General features: G+C 35.5%; 1 protein-coding gene across 1 annotated transcript; it reads right to left on the minus strand.

Moving 5' to 3' along the window:
* Window positions 1-1,081: 1,081 nt before the first annotated feature.
* On the minus strand, window positions 1,082-14,843 carry LOC122017432. Its single transcript, XM_042575051.1, has 3 exons — window positions 14,299-14,843; window positions 5,102-5,359; window positions 1,082-1,468 (listed from the first exon to the last, which is right to left on the minus strand). The coding sequence occupies exons 1-3, from the start codon at window positions 14,704-14,706 to the stop codon at window positions 1,274-1,276; spliced, it is 861 nt and encodes a 286-aa protein (XP_042430985.1). The 5' UTR covers window positions 14,707-14,843; the 3' UTR covers window positions 1,082-1,273.
* Window positions 14,844-21,858: the final 7,015 nt, after the last annotated feature.

Consider the following 21,858-nt stretch of genomic DNA (forward strand, 5'->3'; position numbering starts at 1 on the left):
GAAGATGTCGACGATTGAGGCCGAGCCAGGTGTGATGCTAGGATCTGAGATTGATGTCAACGACTGAAGCTGAGACAAATGTCTACAATTGAAGCTGAGACACAAAGGACATCAACGACTCAAACTGAGTCAGGTGCACGATGTTAAGATCTAAGACTGAGACAAATGTCAGCAACTGAAGCTAAGACAGATGTCTGTGATCGAAGCCGAAACACGAAAGATGTCGACAACTTAGGCTGAGCCAAGTGCGATGTCGAGATCTAAGACTAAGACAGATGTTAGCGACTGAAGCTAAGGCATATGTTTGCAACTAAAGTCGAGATACAAAAGATGTCGATAATTGAAACCGAGCCAAGTGTGATGTCGGAATCTAAGACTAATGTCTACGATTAAAGTCAAGACACAGAAGATGTCGGTGACTAAGGCCATGCCAGGTGTGATATCAAGATTTGAGACTAAACATATGTCAGTGATTGAAGCTAAGATAAGATATCTGCGACCGAAGCCGAGACACGGAAGATATCAACACGACTAAGGCTGAGCCGTAATAACTAACTTATCCTTGATTCAACTTGAATCTTTTAGGATGATTATCTTGAGATGGCTTGATTAGATCCAAGCTCATCTGGGCTAGATGTAATTCTCTTTGGTCATGTTTGACCCAATTTTGACCCTGACTAACAGCACAACATGACTTCTGACGCTATGGAACACGTGGGAGCTACCAGCTTCCACCACATCACTACGGTTGTTGTCCAAGGATAACTGCTAGGCAATATGCGATCGTGACTTTTACTTGACGCTTGTGTTTTTTCAGACTGATCTGCAATTGATTATCTTAAAGAGAGTGAACCTTAATGGCCTAGCTGGTCCTTTCACTAAGTGATGTAATCAATTCAGTGGATAAAACCTGCTATGTTAATATGGAGTGCAATAAGGAGGCAGGTGCAAGATTCAGAATGGGGAGAGGTGATAAGAAAATGTAGTAAAAGTGCAATGAGGCAGGTGCAAGAATCCAGTGCACAACTTAAATTCCTCCCTCAATGCATTCACCCAAGCAACAGGATAGCACAAGTACAAATTTTAGGTACCGTGGACATGCTTAGCACCAAAATTGACTCAGTAGAGTAAATACATGTTTCATGCACACAAATGACACCCATGAGATGATAGCGCTTCTTCAGGTGAAAGATGCAGTGTTCCTGGTTTCAGGAAAATAGGGTACATGAAGACGAGGAATACTAATTGGCTACTCCAACACTTGTACCAAATTTTAAAAAGAGTCGAAAGCATTTGAAATTGAATATATGAAGTCTAAGAAACCCGTGCCCTTGAGAAGACCTTTACCAGTTAAAAGCTCAAAGTCAATCAACAATAAGAAACCAATTATGGCCACCTTCCCATTTAGCAATTCATTTTTGCCAGTGAAACCGAAGCCTTCAAAATCCTCGTCCACTACCATTTTAACCTACAAGAAATAGCTGCATCGTAAATTAATGATACTAATTTCAAATATCAACTTCTAGCATAAGGGAAGTAGCTAATAAAAATGAAAATAGTATTTTCTTTCCACTGCTTCCACAATAAATCTGAAGAAAGAATGGAAAAAAGCAAACTTTCAACTGATCTGTTAACACCTGACGGACGTACGATATGGCAATTAGTTCAGATGTATAAACCACTAAGTCCAGAGTGGAACAAACCCATCTTGATTTAAGGGCCTCTGGGATAGACTGACTTATCAAAGTAGATATGTTCCAAATTTAGCTTATGTCAGGTAGAATATGTCATTCTACTTGTCTCCTTTGAACAAGCAAGGTATCTCACTTCAAGTATCATGGATGAAATGAAATGGGACGTTCAGAACAAAAAGAGATAAACATTGTTAAAGATCATTTAAAAAGTACCTTACGAAATACAAGCAATCAAGTCCTACTCAACATAAATGATATGCAGTCAAGTCTTTAGTTCAAAAAAAAAGTAACGAAAAGTGAAAGATTATATTTAACGAACAAAACCATAGAACCTGCCCAAGACTTAATGGATGTTGCAATCAAACAAGTAAAAATATCATCAGAAACCATTCATTATCATTTTAGAAAAGTAGTACTCCCACTTTCACTTCGGCCATCCCCTTTCTTCACCTCTTTTAAGGCCAATTTCTCCCAAGGGGCACATAGTTCACTAGGATCTTTTTCCAGAAAAGGACTTGAATATTTTAATTGAGACTCTCAAGAGGGCACTGGTAATGGACTTGAATATACTAATTGAGACTCAAAGAAGATACTCGTAAATGATTTATTTAGCCAAGATAACTAATTTTGGGCCATCAAGGTGTTAATCACTTTGGTAACCTTGATAGTCTTCCACTTGTCAAAAGATGAAATGATTATATTCCTTAGATTCCTAAAAAATCATGTGTTTTCATCTCTACTGTCGAAGTAGTGCAAGGTTCTTTGAAAAAGCACCTCAGTTAGGCAAGACTTTGATGACCTTACACTTCAAAAACCTAAAACGAGACCATGATTATGCTCTTTGATCTTAGAAAGTGATATATGATTATGTTTCTATGGTAGGAGTAAGATACAATCACCAATCTCCCTTTGCAAAAACACCTTAATATCATTGCACTACTCATATCATAAAATGAAAGCAGAAATGAATTTTTAAGAATGTAAAGAGTAACAATATGGTGTCATTTTATGTTTTGGACAAGTGTTGGGCCATCAAAGTGATTTTATAAGCACACCTTGATGGTCCCTACATTGCTCATATAACAAAAATAAAAGTAGATATGAGTTTTGTTGAATCTACGAAGCAGAAATATAATCTCATTTTAATTTTAGACAAGTGCAAGGTCATCAAGGTATTTTTTTTTTTTTGCAAAAACACCTTAATTATCCTAGGGTGCTTCTATGATAAAATTGAAAGCATATATGAATTCTTAAGAGTAACAGTGGTCTCAGTTTAGGTTGTTGACAAAGGCAAGCAGATGAAGGTGTATTCAACTTGTCAATGTGTTTTTACAAAAGCACTTTGAACTACTCGTATTGTCAAAATGAAAGCAGACATGAATGTTCAGTGTAAGGAGTAGAAGTATAATATCATTTTATTTTATTCGCAAAAACCTGATAGCTTAAAATAAGTCATTTTGGCAAAACAAACTGTATCAACATGTTCCTTCTCAGTTTTTTTTTTGTACAACAGAATAATTTAGAATAAAAAATGACGATGAAGGTGATTTTAGGGAAAAAAACACCTTCTCGGTCCTTCTAAAACTGCTGTAACTTGAAACTAATTTTATTTTGTAATTTGTCTCCCAAATCCAATAGTATATTTATATGTCCAAAATGATAAAATCTAACCTTTAAAATAAATTAGAAAGAAAAATATTTTAATTCTTTGATATCAGAGTATTTTAGGTATGTGAAAAAGGGAGATGTGTGATCTGAAGAAAGATAAAATGTGGTGCACCATTTTGGAAAAAAAAAACATAACACACATGCCCTTTTAACAAAGAGGACAGTCCGGTTCACGAAGCTCCCACCAATGCAAGGTCCTAGAGAAGAATCTATTGTACGCAATCTCACTGAACTTTGCAAGAGGTTGTTTCCCAGACTCGAACCCGTGACCTCTAGGTCACACCATAACAACTTTACCATTGCACCAAGGCTTTCCTTTAAATACTTTTATTGCAACTAAAATAAAAATGTTTTATTTAGTATTATGTTCGAGGGATCTTGGCTCTTTTGTATGTTATTTAGGGTAAAGTTCAATCCTAAAGTATGAGGTTTGACGTAGCATGGGTAACATTAATTAAGTTACTAGTAACTTACTCATCTAATTTTATAAATCATTTTTGTTGGCAACAATTTACCATATTAGATTAAACTATTACAATTTTCATAGCATGAAATATTTGCTAGTCTTATGTCAATCAATAAATACACTTAGAACAAACTTTCCATCAAAATATCACACATCAAATCCCTAAATTTTCAACAAACCAAACATCATCTAGCTCTGCAAGTGCTTTGGTTATTTGGATTGCCAAGGCAGAATGGTGCATGAGGATTAAGTAAGATCCTTGGTTTGAATATGGAGAATGTTGAGGTTCTCAAATAGTCATAACTTCCTTATCCATGGGATGCTTTTCAAGAAGTTAGAGGGAATTTAGAATTTGATATAAAACTGGTTCACAATTGATGTGATGGCATGTCAATTTAGTTTATAAGTTGGTCGGTCATGGAACTCTATACGATAGGGCATCGTTCTATGTTTTAAGCTTCATTGAGATGGCTAGTTCGTATCACCATTTATTTAGGTTTAGTCGTTTAGATGTACAAAGATTTGCTAAGATGGTTGTAGTTGCCATAGTATACAAATACAAAGGTGAGTGCCGCTTTAATTTCTGAACTAGTACATGAGTTTCTTTATAAAATGAAAAGGTGTTGGCTCCTTTTGACAATAGGGCATATTCTTAGTTCACCATCATACCAACTGATCTGGTACATAAATAGGAATTAGAAGCAGGAGAAGTGATAAGAGATGTAGAGGAAATAGTTTGAGCAAAAAAAGTAACTTGTTTTCCAAGTCTCAGTAAATCTTCTTATAGTCTCCCTGCAATTTTTAGAGTTTCAACTTTGAACAAGTCTTAAAACAAAAGTTTTGGAATCCCATGTCAATCTTTAAGTTTCCCATGCAAACCTTGGAAGTTAGGGTCCTTCATATACTTTGTTTTCTGCATCTAAAATAATTTCTTCTAAAGCCCATAGAGATAGATGGTTCTCCACCACAACTCCATTTTTTTTTCTCTTGTTAATACTTCACCTATTCTATGATCAAGGGATGAAAGAATGAAATCGGCAGATCAATAGCAATTCACTGAGGTCTCACATCTGATAACGTAGAGTTAACATGTTAGGCTATAGATTAGAGTGAGAAATCATCTTTGCAAGTCTCCTAGCCTATATGTTGGGTATAGATGATTTATATTTCTGCTGGTTACAGGGGGATTATAAACATTTTAAACAGAAGTACTAGCATATGTGATTGCATGTTGTGCATGCATGAATGTAAAAGACAAATGAAAGACAGAAACCTCTTCCACATTGACATCAGATGCTGTCACCCCAGGTTGAGCTCTGCCGCTGAAAACAATCTCAGCTGATCCCCCAGACCCTCCTCCTCTCATGCTGATATAGATGTTCTGTCCATCTAGTTTGACAGGATACACAAAAAGTTTCCTTAAAGCTGGTGTAAGAACCCTAAGAACTGGGTTTTTTGGATACCATTCCTTGATATCTCCAGTCTGAAGATTAAAAGTACTGTCAGTAGTGGGGCAAATAATGCATCCATCCTGTAAAGAGAAAGTAAATTTATTAGGGTAGTTTTAGAATTCAATATGCAAAATAACAATAATCTAAAGAGGATCCCAAGGACATCATTGATCACTGTCCAAGATTGCTGGAATACAGACATAAAAGTTAATGAGATGTTAACAAACCATGTAGCTTTTGAGGCAACACTTGGGTACACTATTGAAGCCTACAGATGAAATGGCTTAAACAAGTAGTGTCAAGGATCTCTAATCCACTACACCTAATGAGATCATGTGGGAATGGATGAGCCAATGAAAATTTATTATGAAGCTGGCCTACATGTTGCTTCTTTGTCAGGTCAATAATGAGTTTGGCCTCCATGTTAACAGCAAAGAATTATACTATGAGGCATCCTCAATAACAGTAGCTTTTAATTTGGTGCTAATTGGTTTATTTAAAAGTAGATGGTATGTCTAATTGTAAATGGTTTTAATTGCAAGAGTAAATATAGGGAGTTGGTTTATCAAGGATGAAGATAAGAGAAATAGGTTTATCATTTGAGAGTAAGACCAAGTTTATTCGAGTCGAAAAAAGAGTTGTAAATTCTTTCTATATAATCATATTATAGAAATAATATCAAACAAATCAAATTACAAACTATTCTTTCTTCTTTATAATCCTCTAAGAAGATTTGGGTTCTCTTCTCACCACAAATCTATGGAATTTTTTTCTCCTCTCCAAAGACGAACACTAGTCATCCTCATCCATAGCTGATGGTGTCGCAACTCTCAAATTAACTAGTATCAAGTCATTCCATGGATGAGTAATCTCACCTCAAGCATCCTTATAATGGCTATTTTCAATTCTTCAAAGAGCTTCATCAAACTTATATTGTTGTGGCACATTTATAGACCACTAAAGAAACCCAACATCAAGAAGAGGAAAACTCTACCTTGAATTTTTAGTGCAATGTCACTCTTCCGACCATCATCATTCTCTGCCCTATTACATTAAAAAATAAATGAAATTTAACATTGCTAAAATTTTGCATTGTCTGCACCACTCCCATCCACCCTTCTATTGCTTCACTATCTCCTTTCACTTGGTCGATCTTCATTGGCACTCTCCTCCCTCCCCCTTTCAACATACCACCCCTACATTAATGATGGTGGCCTACGGACAATTAAATTATAAAAACATCGCTTTTATGTTGAATCTTATTTTTTATATATAATTGGTAGATTGTAATAACCTATCTTAATAATACTACTACTTTAGTAATGGATCAACTAATACTATTATAAAATGATATTGAGACAAAATATTGGCTTTATGGTACAACTAGTACGTGTTAGGTTTTTGATAGTTGACCTATAGGCAAGTTGATGACTAAACAAGTATATAGGTAGGATGATGGAAACAAACCCACTAGACGTGCTCACTATGAGGATCGATTTGATATATTACCTAGTGTTGTTTATGAGTCTTCTTATACCAGGTGGGTGCAATTGGTCCTTTGACTTGCAATTCCAATGGTCATCTCATAAGAAGAGCAACATATTTTGATACTAATAGGTTGGACCTTTAAAAAGGTTAGCATATACTTACTATAGGTATGATGTAAGCCACCTTATAGAGATGAGTGAGTATTCAATATAGAAAAGAGAAGTGTATGCTATTGTCAGAGTTGATCAGTGATCACTTTAAAAATCGATTCATAGAGAAAGTCAAAGGTTCTCAAGTTGAACATTTTTCAAGTAGCTCGCAACTATATCAAAAATTTTAGGTTGTCTCCTATTAGGATAAACATTAATCCAAGTCCTAAAGGCATGTCGTAGTATAAGTTGATATGAGGATTAAATTGCATGACAACCATTGTTGTGGAAAGACTTTTGTGGAACTCCACCACTTCTAAAATAATTAGTCGTACTAATCAAAACTTGTGTACCTAAATCAATGAAGAGAGTCTTCATGCGGATTAAACAAGTTAATCAATTAGGTATGCTAACATTATTTATAAGAGCCTAGAGTCACATGCATAAGGCTCTAACTCTTGGCATAAGATACTTGTACCTCTAGAAGAGTTTAAGTGGTTAATTAAGAGATAATTATTAGGGGTGTCAAAAGTGAACCCAATCCGATGACCCGACGACCCAACCCGAGTCGACCCAAAAAAAATCAGGTTCGGGTTAAGCATTTCCGTCTTCGGGTTGGGTTCGGAATGGAGGATTTTCGGGTTGAAAATTTTCGAGTTGGGTCGGGTCAGGTTCGGGTTGACCCAAATATAGGGTTTAGTGGATTTTTTGGGGTTAAATCGAATTTTATTTTGAAAATTAAGATGTTTTTATATATATTAATATCAATGTTAGTATAATAATGATGGAGTATTGAAATAAAAGTGAAGAATTATAGGGAAAGTAGCAAAAAAAAAGTCATTTTGAATCGGGTTTTAGAGTTTTCGGGTTGGGTTCGGGTTCGGGTTAGGGTTGGTCAGGTTGGAAAATATACTGAGTCTACTTTTTCAATGTTGGTTCAAGATTAAATTCATGATTAGTAAAGATATCAATCTACTCATCTTATGCGCTTTCTACAACATACCATGTAATAACACCTATAACAATTCATTCTAGTCCTAATTATTTGGGGTTAGCTACATAAACCTTATCTCTCTATTGAACCAGCTACAAGGTCATATTCAAATCTCTTGGTATGGGCTAGAAGTTAGAGTTTTTTAGTCTCCTAACATCTTCAGCTCTAAAGATTTGGCTTGTCTAAATACAAAATACAAAACCTATCCTAGCATATGCATCTTAGCATATTTTCTATCAAATAATAATATCTTGTATTAAATGATGAATTTTATCTCATTTAAATTTTTGCATTTTAAAGTATATTTTTAAAAAAATTTAGATGACAAATTAACTTAAGCCAAACTAAATTTGGTTTTGGGGTTGAATTAAAGTCAAGATTAATTTGGATAGAACTCATTGTGTAGACATGATGATTAAGGTTACTTTGGACTTGTTTTGGCAAGTTTAGAGTCGAACCAAATTTCCACATGGATAGACCAATATCATGTTGGGTTAAGTGGGAATTTTGAATTGTTGAGGTTATATATATTTCCTCCCTTATTCTCTCTCCACATAATCTTCTCACCTGATCCTCTGCCTTCTATTTGTACATGCTATGTCGATGCCACCACCTTTATCATTATGCATGGTCGACCTCCATTGTAGGCATCAATCTCCCCTCTGCCAGCAACCCTCTCTCTCTTTCTCTCACTCACTCTATTAGTTTTGTTGGGACTGAGAGTAGTGGCTGGTTGATTTGCTAAAGGGGGATGTCAATAGCTTTTATTCCTGTGACATTTCCGCGTAAACAAGATATACAACAGAATTAAGACAAAAAAGCAAAACCAATGCTAAGACACTAATGCACATGGTTTAGAACCCTCATTCCTACTACACGGCCTATGATTCTTCAATGGATGATTCTCTCCCTATTGGAAATTAAAATAGTATTAACTCATAAAAATCATATTGTACAACCCTACTTATAGATGATGCTAGATCTAGAAAATAAGGAAAGAGAACTTGTCGAATCTCCTAAAAAAGGAAGAAAAAAAAAAAAATATATATATATATAAGGGAGCTAGACTATTCTACAATACTTTACACTCCCCCTCATGCTAGGTTGTAATGTTGATTAAGCCTAACTTGGACTTTAAATCTTCAAAGTTCTTCCTTGGTAGAGCCTTAGTGAGGATCTCTACTGTTTGAAGATTAGTTGGCAGATGCAGAACTTGATTATTCCCTCTTCTATCTTTACCTTTATGAAGTGACAATAAATCTCCACGTGTTTCATTATATTATGAAGCACTAGGTTCTTTGCAATATTGATAAATGACTGATTGTTACAGAACATCATCATAGGCTTTTCAATGACGATCCTTAACTCCTTTAAGAGTCTTTGTAGTTACACCCCTTCACATATACCATGTGTTATTTTTCTAATTGCTTCTTGACACAATCAATTGTTTCTTGCTACGCCATGTAATTGAGTTTTCTCACACATATGTGTAGTGGTCGAAAGTTGATCTTCAATCTACTAATGATCTGCTCAATCAGCATCATTGTATATGTTAATGCTTTTGTCTGTTGATTTCCCGAAGTACAAGCCCTTTTTCTGGTATTAATTTTAAATATCTCAAGATCCTATTAACTCCCTCCATATGCCCTTCACTCTATATGTTAATGCTTTTAGCAGTTGATTTCATGAAATACAAGCCTTTCTTAGTGTTAGTTTTAAATGTCTTAAGATACTATAGACCGCCTCCATATGCTCTACATTTGGATTTTTCATGAATTGATTAACCATACTAAGTAGCCAATGTTGGGTCTTGTGTGTAGTAGTTTGTCCAAAAGTATCTAATATCTTCCTTTATCAATTGATGCACACTCCTCTTTGGTTCCTTGTTTGATTGTTGAGTCCATGAAAGTGTTTGTTGGCTTGCATCTGAGCAATAGTTTCTTTCAAAAGATCTAGAACATATTTTCATCGAGAGACTGAGCTTCCTGTGTTTGACCAAGTTATTTCCATTTCAAGAAAATATCTAAGGATTCCAAATCTTTGATTTCAAATTTTTTAGCTAGTAGGCTCTTGAGTGTGTTTATCTACTGCATACGATCTACAAGAATAATGTCATCATGTAGACAGTAAGGACAGCAATTCTCCCTTGAGATGAACATTTAATAAAAAAGAGTGTGATACACCACACTATTTGATTACTATAGTAAATCTCTCAAACTAAGCATAGGATTGTGTCAATCTTTTGAAACGGGCCATGCATTGAACCGATCAACACTTCCATCTTCTTTGTATTTAATTGTGAAGATTCATTTGCAACCTACAGAACATTTTCTAAGTGGTAGTTGAGTGATCTTCATGTTGCATTCTTCTTTAGTGCTCGGATCTCTTCTTCAACGGCAACCTTCCATCTCAGTTTTGTGAGAGCTTCTTGTATGGATTTAGGAATTTGTGTTTGATCCAAACTTGCCAAAAAAGTATTATACTTATAAGACAGCCCATGATAAGACACAAAGTTATAGATTGGATATTTTATTCATTCTCTATCACCCTTTCTTTTTGCAATAGGATGATCACCATCTTTGGAAGACTCGGGATTAGAGTTACCTTGTGGATCTTTAGATCTCAAGTCTAGTTCCAATTTTAGATTTGCTCAAGAATATTTTGTGTTCTATCTCTTTTAGTTCTTTTTCCTTCTAAGATATGTGAGAAGGTCTTTTCTATTTTCGGATTGATTTTATTGTTTTCAGATCGATTTGTGTCTAGGGAATAAAGACTAATAAAAAATGTGGAACCGCCACATCAGCGGCCCCCCTAGAGCCGGTCCCACGGATATGGAGGGAGGTAAATGCAGGTACACAGGTGGAAAGTGCATAGGGAATAAAGACTAATAGTTGGACAAGAGGAAGAGATTGGGAAAGAAGTATTTGGAAGTTCAAGCATTTCTGCGGTGAGTCAAGGTATGGAACCATGGGTTCATTTGGGTGAGTAGGGACAGTTTTCATTTGGATATTGAACCGATTTGATAAAGTGTGGGGAATATCTAGGTCGTTGATCTCAGTATTGATATCCCAAAATTGATATTCTTGTGTGAAACTATTTTCCTCCTAAATGTTAGATTTAGGATAATATGGCTAGTATTCAAAAAATGTAACATCCTCGGTATTATGGAATTTTCTTGTAATTGGAGAATAACATTTGTACCCTTTTTGGTAAGAAGGATATCCCAAGAAGATGCACTTAATGGCTCGAGGATTAAGTTTTCCCTAATGTTGGTTATGGATATGGACAAAAGCAGAGTAGCCGACAACTTGATAGAGATGAAGAATATAAGATATGTGGCTGGGTGTATTTTAAGAAGAATCTGGCACGGGGTCTAGAATTTTAAGACTCGATAAGGCATTCTATTTATGAGGTAGGTTACGGTGAGAAAGGTTTCCCTCAATATTGTTTTGGAATATGAGGCAGGCTACTTCTAGGATATCTCTGGTTTTCCTTTCGGCTACTTCATTAGTTCATTCTATTAAGGTGTGTCAACACAAGAGCTTAGATGAACAATCCATTGACTTATTAGGTAATCACTAAGAATGGATGCAAAACATTGCTTTGAATTGTTGTTTTCAAAATTTGTATTTTTGTTTGGGATTGAGTTTGAACAATGGTATTGAATTTTTGAAATATCGAACCTATGTCTAATTTGATTTTTCTTTCATTAGAAAAGTGATGTAAGTCTAGTGTGATCATCTATAAATGTAATGAACCAACGAGATCCAATAATATTCTTAACTTAGATGGCCCCCACACATGACTATGGATTAATGAAAAAGTTGTGATTCTTTTAGGTAGGTTAGGATAAGAATTTCGAACATATTTTGTAAGTTGATAAATTTTACATTGAAATTCATTTATATTTTATTATTGAAAAGAGATGGGAAAAGGTTCTTGAGATATAGAAAATTTGGATGTCCTAACCTAGAGTGTCGTAACATGATAGCATTGTCTATTTAAAAAAAAAAATAGAAACTAGATTTTGACTTGGTAAATGGCTGTTATTATGACCTTTTCTTTTAGGAGAATCATTATTCGCCTCAAGAAAATAAAGCCACAAGCATTCTTTAACAATACCGATCATCCTCCTCAAATCCAAGACCTAGAATTCACAAGGTTTTGGAGAAAAATTTGTGACACAATTGTGATCCTGAGTGAGTCTACTAACTGATAGTAAATTGCAGTTTAATTGAGGGACTAAAAGAACATTGGCCATTTGAAATTTTTACTCTCCCGATCCCAATCACTTTGGGAAGTGTTCTGTGTGCTATAGTGATTGTTATCTTGTGGCATGGGTTATAATTTATTAGTCTATTTATCTCTAGTCATTTGGTCTGAAGCTCCTGAATCTACAATCGATAAATTCAATTAATCTTTTCTAAGGCTTAAGGATTATTGAATTACCTTTCTACATTAAAGATGTATCCTTAATTATACAGTAGAATTGATTGTTTGTGATTGCTTGATCAATTGCCCCAAAATCTCCAACTATTCTTTGCTAAAAGGATTGGACTTGGCAAGCATGGAATATTCTAATGTTACATGGCATGGATGAATGCCCTCAAGAAGCAGCTCCACATCAAAACTTTCCTGCATTATAGAAACACCCCTCTTGATCCCGATGTACACTATGGTTTGAATCTCCCAACGCTGGTTTTATGTTTGACTAGGCCAAGACTAGCTACTGCAAAAATTGTCCACATTGTATGATTCATTAGACCATGCATGCATGCCAAATGACTTCACTACTCATGTCCTTTGTGAGGAGCATCTTAGTCGTCACAAATTATGCGATGGTCATGGGCTTGTGTGAGAAGAGTAATCACATGATGGAACAATCAATTGATGAAGGCTTCACTTGGATTATTGATACTATGGCAGGACAAAAAACATCAAGAACATACTTGGTTTTGATCTCACATTTTACATCATTTTATTGAACCATGTAAGGAAGTTTCAATATTAATCATTTCACATATCTAACTTTCATAATACCAAACACACCGAGCACATTCCCATTATAGCCCTCCTCCTTTTCAAGAAATAATCACGTGGGTTTGCGACTTTGTGTGCGTGCATCTTCAAGTTTTTGCACAAACCTTTATAAGTTTTTAAAAATTCATTGCTCTCAATTTATGCTATCGAATTTAGATCTGAGGGCGTGAATACATTAAGGAGGCTTATAGGAGTACAAAACTGACTGATAAACCTAAAGAACTTCAAGTCACTTTAAATCAAAACCAATGCTACTACAAACCTCCGTAATGTATCTATGCTTTCATACCTAAATTCGATAGCATAAATTGCGAGCGATGAATTTTTGAATGGGTAGAGTAAAAATTTGGAGAGACGCACACAAACCCACATAATTATTTTGTGGAAAGAAAGATGAGAGGTATAATGGAAATGTGCTACGTCTTTTTGGAATTATGAAAGTTAGGTGTGTAAAATGGGTAATACTAAAACTTCCTTAGCGGTTCACTAATATGTTGTACTTTTTATTATTGGACCGCCTACATAATTTTTCTTTCATGCATGCCAATATAACCACCTTGATCCTGTTATATATTTGTAAAAACAATTAAAAAGTTTTTTTAATGTAACTTGAATACCAAATTCTAGGGGTGGGCATAATTCGGTTCAAATCGGAAAAACTAACCGAACCGAAAAATTTTGGTCTTTTTTGTTCGGTTTTTTCGGTGTTTCGGCCGGTTTAAGTTTTTTAAATTTCAATTATTCGGTTCGGTTTACGGTTTTGACTCCCAAAAAACCGAAAAAACCGAACCGACCGTATTATACTTAAAATATTATTTTTATGGATATTGGATCATACAAGTGAATTAAGTTTTAATCATTTATAATATAATAGCATAATCAAATTATATATTTATATTTATTTATTGTTATCGGATAACAAAATTTTAGTATTACTTTAAATTCATAATTATTTTAATAAATTGATACCTTTTCTTTGTCTCTAAACTAATATTTGTAGTAGCACCAAATCAATTTAATTAATTGTATAAACCGTATATAACCGACTGTATAAACCGAACCGTATTATAATAAAAACCGGACCGAACCGTAATAAAATGATTTGGTTTTGGATCAAAAATCTTTAAAATCGAAACCGAAAAAATAAAATCTTAGTAGGATAAAACCGGACCAAACCGGCCGATGTCCACCCTACCAAATTCGAAGAGAATGTTGAATTTCTTTCCAAAATTTGACTTATCATGTATGATAGTCAAAAAGGGAGAAGGAAAACCTCATCACTGTGCACATGCATTACGGTGACAAACCATTAGCAACTTGGATAAAGAAATGATGGCAGAAAAGGAACCTGTGTGAGCTTGGCATTGAGGAGGCCTTCGCTGTAAGCTCCTTCGGCCGGCGACCGGTTTTCGATGGCAAAGACCTGGTCTTTGTACCACAGCAGCAAAATGGTCTCGTTATCCTGGATGACCACGCGACGCTCCCCCTTGGGCAACGCGGACAACGGGACGACAGGAAACCAGTTCCTCCCGTCAGTGGTTTCAGGCGCCGCGGGCGCTTTAGGTTCTTCTTCTTCGACCTTGGAAACCTCGGCGGCCTTGCAAGCGAGCCGATCGGCAGTCCGCAGGAGTAGCGGGCGCCGAAAAGGGAGGTGATGGATTGGGCGGATAGAAGAGGGTTTGGGAGGATGGGGGCCAGGAGAAGGGGACAAAAGCGCTGTTCCGATGGCGGAGATCTTGCACGGTGTGCTCATCATCGGAAGTGGAGAAAAAGCTCGTCGGATCTACTTTCTTCGATTTCAACTTGGAAGGGCAAGGGCGAAACTCCAAAGGAGTGGTGTGGAAAAAGAAAGGAAAAAAAAGGAACCAGGAGGGGAGATAACGCCGGACCACGAGATTGGGATAAGGAGAGCATGATGGAGCGATTTCAAATTTGAGGAATAGAAGCGGACACATTTATTTCTTTGTTTTGTTTTTTTTAGAAAATGTACCTGTACTCTCAAATCATAATTTCATGCTCCCTAACTAACTAACTAACTAAGCATAATGAAAATCAATTTATTTAATTGGCTCTTATTTGTTTTTAATATAAAAATTTAAAAATGAGTATAATTTTTATTAAATTCAGTACATTAAATTAGAAACTTAGTATATTTTTTTATCAAATTAAGTATGACTTTTTTCCACCTCAATTGGATAAAAAATATACTATATTCTCTTTAAATTGTGCTCAATTAGATTAGAAATATGTAATATTCTATTTAAATTGTGTTAAATTTAGAAGGAATTATATTAAGTGGGAAAAAAATCGTACTCAATTTAATAAAAAATATACTCGATTATAGTTAAAGTGCTGAATTTGATAGGAATTATATTTACTTTTGGACTTTTTATACTTAAAAAATATAAGAGGCAATTAGGTAACAATGCTTGTATGAGAGAATTGAAGTAAACAAAACTTTACATACAGTGAATGGAAACAAAGTTTTTTAAACATGGGGACTGCATACAAAGTTGAAGTTGTGGTTGGAGATTTTTCTCCAATTTACTCTTTTTTAATTAGGAATTTATTAATTTTAGGCTAAAATACCTTTAACCCTCTATATTTTCTATCTAGTAACATTTTAACTCTTATATTTAAAAAATAACATTTAACCCCTTTGACCCAAAGTCAAATATGAGAAATCTTGTCAAAGTTAATTGTGTCCTTGTCTTTTTTTTATCATTTTCAATAAAAATCTCAAGAGAAAAAAGTACATTGAATTAATCATTATATCCTTCGATAAAAATCTCATAAAATTTATACATGCATCGGCATAAACAATAGAAAATAACAACTCTAAAAGAGATAACCAGTCAAAAACTCATTCTACCGCCCTCGCTAATTGAAAAAAAAAATAAAATTATAAATTGATGAACCAAAATCAAATGAAGATGGAATAAAGTTCATCATTAAAAATCTCCTCCTCGTCATCAAATCATACAATGAATAAAAGACAATTATGCCATTGTCTTTTTTTATTATTTTTCGATAATAACCTCAAGAGGGAAAAAAATACATTTAATTGATTATTATATCCTTAGTAAAAGCCCTCATAAAATTTATACATGCATCTGCATAAACAATAGAAAAACAGAAACTCTGAAAGGGATAACTAACTAAAAACTTATTCCACCACCCTCACCAAACCAAAAAGAGCCAGAATTCTAAATTAGTGAACCAAAATCACTCCTACTTAATTGTGTTGGTGTGGTTAGCACTAACGGTCTAACTCAAGTTTTGATGAATGACAAAATAGGTTAAGTTAGTTTTGTTGTTATCTAATACTTTGATCGAGTGTACAGGAGAAGACCAGACAGGTCGACGGGCTAACCTAATGTCTGGCACGAAGCCCAGCTAGGTCGACGGGTCGACCGGATAGCTGGCACGAAGTCCAAACGGGTCGATGGGCTGACCGGACGTTTGGCACGAAGTCCAGCTAGGTCGACGGGCTGACCGGATAGCTGGCACGAAGCCCAGACAGGTCGAAGGGCTGACCGGACGTCTGACAAGTAAGTCACTGGAGGGGAGTGACTGTGAGGACGCATTCCTGAGAAGGGAACTTAGGCGTCGATCCGACTTATAACCATTTCGGAACTCTAAGTCGAGATCCTGACTAGATTTCGGTCTCGGAGAGACGGAATCTAATTAATATTCTGCTTAATTCTAAACCGTGCTAATACTCTATGTTGCAAGATACATATCATATGTTTGTCTCCGGACTAATGTTTTCTTGCAAGAAGGAAGCTGCTGGAAAAATGGGGTCCGAGCGCCCGGGATGGTTCCAGGAGCTCGGAGGTCCAAGCGCCCAGGAGGGATTCGGGCGCCTGAGAGGGATTCGGGCGCCCGGAGGTGAAAAATTATCCTCAACGTCATTTCGCCGCGTGGAGCTCCCTGGTTGGCTCGGCTACGTCATAATCAGGGCGCCCTAGAGGTTCCAGGTGCCCCGAACCTCCTTTATAAGGAGGGTCAAGGCTGAAGCTCCAACAACAACTCACGATCAGATCTTCTGTGCTCCTGCGACACTGCTAAAGCTCACCGACAAGTTTTTCTTTCTGTCTTATCTTTCATAATTGTCTGCTTTTTCGTTTACTAATTATTTCCTGTACTTAACTTGTAATATTCTATCGAATTATTAGTGATTGCCCATCGAAAGCACCCTTGCGTGCGAGCCTTGGAGTAGGAGTCGCCAAATGCTCCGAACCAAGTAAAAGGTTCTTGTGTTGGCATTGTTTTGGCTTTCGACTTTTTCGCTGCGTACTCCTTCGAAAATTTTTAAATCGATATTCACCCCCCCCTCTATCGAACGTCTATGATCCAACAAGTGGTATCAGAACAGGTACGCCTTTCGTTTTTCCCTCCAAAAATATTTTTGAAAAATTCATTTTCATTTTTTCACCGTTGGTTAACATTAATAAAATATCACATTTGCCAAAATTTGAAATAATATTTTTTATTAATATTTTAATATTTTTTTAATTAGTGAAATATTATATTATTTCTCCAACACTGCTAATCCAAGACCAACTCTTGGAATTTTTTATTTGCTTCCTTGTGTGCAAGATCAATGTCTCTTCTAGAAGGACGGAGCATCCACGAACGACCTCCATATGAGATGTGCGAGAGACATGAATTCAATCTGTGGAGGATGCAGATGGAAACCTTTATTCTTATGAACGACCTTGATGGTGACATGGCATTGAGAAGACCAACATAAAACTCAGAAGCAAATCAAAAGGTAATAAAGTTAGTTTTAGATTTATTACCTAACGAAGTTACTTGCAGGATAGGGAAAGTCAAGGATGCCCACGAGTTTTGGACCTACCTGACTAGGAATGGCAATGGGTCGGGTTCAAACCCGGCCCCGTGTTAAACCCACCCCGTTTGGGTCGGGTCTAAACCAGGTCAAATGGGTTACGGGGCGGGTTAGGACCCGGTCAACGGGTCTAGGGACGGGTCCGGGGCGGGTCCTGGGATTGATCAAACCCGCCCCGAACCCGCCCCGTATATTAATACTTATTATTTATAATATAATTTTTTAGTACATAGAGTTATTTACACGGAGAAATTACACATACAAATATTGATGGTGAGTGGTGACGATACGAGCCCCAAAAAATTTAATCATTACATTTAAAAATAATGAACTATTTATAAATACTTTCCTATTTCCGATCCTTCTACAACACATATTACGGGATCAATTTCCTTTTTATATTATGTAAAATATATAATAACTATAATACCTTAAATGCCCTAATTTTTTATTTGTTCCAACCTTTCCCATTCAGCCATTCCCACATGCCACAACCGCCTCACCTCTTTGTCTTGGAGTCTCTTGGTCGTTCCCTACTCCTCTCACCCACAAATATACATCTTTGAGTCTTTGACAAGGAAATAAAGGAATCGACATGCTAAAGTCGAGTGTTTGCAATTGGTAGGGGAAGATCTTGCGATGAAACTGGAGTTGAAACTTTGAGGGGCAATTTTAGGGATTTGTTTTGGAAACTATTGGGGCAAACCGCAGAAGTAAGTGTTTCACTTTCTTGTTTATGGTGTTTTAATATATTATTTTTCAAGAACAAGGGACAAATTTAATTAAAGGGTTGAGTTTTTTAAACGTTTCTCGTGTACTTACTTTTTTCATTCTTTAATCATCTGTTTAGGGAGTTTTTTTTATAATTCTTTGTTTATTTATTTTTTTTCATTCTTTAATCATCTGTTTAGGAAGTTTTTTTTATAATTATTTGTTTATTTATTTGTAGATGGAATCTGAAGAAGCATCTATAAATCTTCAAGAAAATAATAATGTATTGGAAATCACTTCTGAGAATGATGGTGGTGGTAATGATTTGAGAGTTGATGATATTTCTAAATGTAGTGGCAAGAGGAAGTACACTTCAAAGGCTTGGAACCACTTTGAGAGAGTGATGGTCGAAAATATTCAATTCGCAGTATGTAACTATTGCAAAGCCCGTCTCAAAGCTCCAGCAAGCCATGGAACTACACATTTGTTAAAACATTATGAGAAGACTTGTAAAAAACGCCCCAGAAAAATGGATACTCGACAAAGTCTCATGGCAAGCAAGAAAACTTGTGGAAGTCAGGACTTGACTACCCATATTTTCAGCCAAGAGGATTCAAGGTATAAGCTTGCTGTGATGGTCATTTTGCATGATTATGCACTTGGTATTGTTGATCATGAGGGGTTCCGAGATTTTATTACTAGCCTCCAACCTTGTTTTAAGATGATCTCAAGAAATACCTTGAAAAGTGATATTTTAAAGATTTACAATGAAGAGAAGTCTAAGTGCTACAAATTATTGGGCAAGATTAAGTGTCGAATTGCAATCACAACTGACATGTGGACATCAAACAATACTAAAAAAGGTTTCATGGCAGTTACTGGGCACTTTATTGATGATTCATGGACACTACAAAGTGTTATCTTGAGGTATGTTCAATTTTATTTCTAGGTAATTATATTTAAGAATTTATATATGAAACAAGAAAATAATTTATGATATTTAATTTTTTTACAGGTTTATATATATTCCGGCGCCACATACAACTGAGATTCTAGCTGATAAGCTTGTTGAGTGCTTTTTGGATTGGAATATTGATCGCAAAGTGTCAACAATCACAGTTGATAATTGCACGACCAATGATGCCATGCTTCGTCTTCTCTTAGAGAAGCTCCCAAGGAAAGATTTGACACTAAATGGAAAGGTACTTCATATGCGTTGTTGTGCTCATATCTTGAACTTGATTGTCAAAGATGGATTGGAAATTATAAGTGATGGAATTGAGAAAATACGGGATAGTATCATATTTTGGACTGCTTCACCTTCAAGAGTAGAAAAGTTTGAAGATACTGTGCGTTAATTGCAAATTGATTGTACTAAAAAATTATCTCTCGATTGCAAAACTTGATGGAATTCTACTTTTTTGATGTTAGAAACTGCAATAATTTATCGAGATGTGTTTCCACGACTTAAATGTCGAGAGAAACAGTATAAGAATGTTCCAACCGATGAAGATTGGGAGCATGCAATTGAAATTTGTGATAAGTTGAAAATATTTTATGAGGTGACTGAGATGTTCTCTGATACACTTTACCCCACGTCTAATTTTTATTTTCCAAATATATGTGATATCTAATTACAATTAGATGAGTGGATGAATAGTCCAAAGATCATGATCCAATGTATGACAGAAAAGATGTTAGGAAAGTATGAAAAATATTGGGATTCTTGCCATATTATGATGGGGGTTGCTGCTGTTCTAGATCCTAGGTACAAAATGAAACTGGTTGAATTTTACTTTTCACAGATCTATGGTGAAAGATCACAATTTAAGGTAGATGAGATTCGTTAAAATTGTTATGATTTATTATTGGATTACCAATCAAGGACTGAAACTAGGAAAAATAGCTTGAGTGCAAGAAGTTCAGTGGCTGTGGGAAATATATCATCATCTTGTGCTTTTGGTCGTGTGAGTGCCACTTTACATAAGTATAACCAATTTGTGGCTAGTTCAGATCCTATTACTTTGGTTTCCAAAACTTCGGAGTTGGATACATATTTAGGAGAAAGTGTTTTGCCAAGAGCTGAAAATTTTGACATCCTAAGTTGGTGGAAGACAAATGGAGTTAAATATCCTAACTTACTAAAAATGGCAAGAGATATTTTAGTCATCCCTGTTTCAACAGTTGCATCTGAGTCTGCTTTTAGTGATAGTGGAAGATTGGTCAGTCCTCATCGTAGTAGGCTTCATCCAGATACTTTGGAGGCATTGATGTGTGCTCGTCGTTGGTTGTGGAATGATATGAAAAGTACTATTTTTTATTATATTTTATAATATTATGTATAACAAAATTTATACAGTTTTTTTATTTATTCTTGTAGGTACTTCAACTGCCAGTGATTTATCAAATTGTCCAACCATGCTTGATGAGGAAGAAGAAGATGACCATGAGGAGCATATTGCTGACCACTCAGACATTGCCAATATATTTTTTTTATTTTTGGTTGCAAACTTGAGTATTGTAATGAATATTTTTGTTTGTTTGTTTTGGTTTCTAATTGTTCTTCCTTTAAATATATATTATTATTTTTTTGTGTGATGTATGGTGGGTTGGTGGGTCCAACGGGTTAGACCCGTCGGGTTTTGGGGGTGGGTCGGGGCGGGGCGGGGTGGGTCCGGGTCCGGGTCTAAATTTTGGTTGGCGGGGCGGGTCTTGGGATTGGTCAAACCAGCCCCAAACCCGCCCCATTGCCATCCCTATACCTGACCAAGCTTCACGAGGAGCCGTTGGAGTTAGATGATCAAGTCGAAATCGAATCCAGACTCGAGTTAGATCCAACGGAAAAACCTACTGAATTAGGGAATGCGCTCAAGGTTAGTAAAATTTACCAAAATACCCCTGCTAATAGTAATTTAAATAATATGCATGTTAATTTGGATATTTCTGAAAATTTATGTGAAAATAGTATAGTTAACAATACTTGCAAAAATACCCCTAGGATATTTTCTAATAAAATAAATCTAATTAATTTAGAGAATATAGAAAATCTAAAAAATAATTAATGAACCTAAAAATTCAAATTTAAACCTAAACAAATCTGAAAATTCAAATGATAAAGATGACAAGATTGATATTGATCTAGATAAAATTAATAAATTTCTCAAGAAATTATTTAATAATCTAGACAATATCAATCTAGAAAATTCGGAAGCGTGGTGGCCCATAATAATTATCTAGAAAATTCAGAAGATTGATATTGATCTATATGCATAGTAGTTTTTAACAAGTAGTAATAATTATGTTTCTTATTTGCATCTGTTTGTCACTACCGGATACCTGTTA

The sequence above is a fragment of the Zingiber officinale genome, chromosome 8B, assembly GCF_018446385.1.
Source record: "Zingiber officinale cultivar Zhangliang chromosome 8B, Zo_v1.1, whole genome shotgun sequence".
Classification (NCBI taxonomy): Eukaryota; Viridiplantae; Streptophyta; class Magnoliopsida; order Zingiberales; family Zingiberaceae; genus Zingiber; species Zingiber officinale.

Coding starts and splice junctions, on each gene's coding strand:
- LOC122017432 (XM_042575051.1), bottom strand. CDS start 14,706: ATGATGAGCACACCGTGCAAGATCTCCGCCATCGGAACAGCGCTTTTG. Junction 5,360..14,298: donor TCAATGCCAAGCTCACACAG/GTTCCTTTTCTG, acceptor TTCTCTTTACAG/GATGGATGCATTATTTGCCC. Junction 1,469..5,101: donor CTGATGTCAATGTGGAAGAG/GTTTCTGTCTTT, acceptor TATTTCTTGTAG/GTTAAAATGGTAGTGGACGA.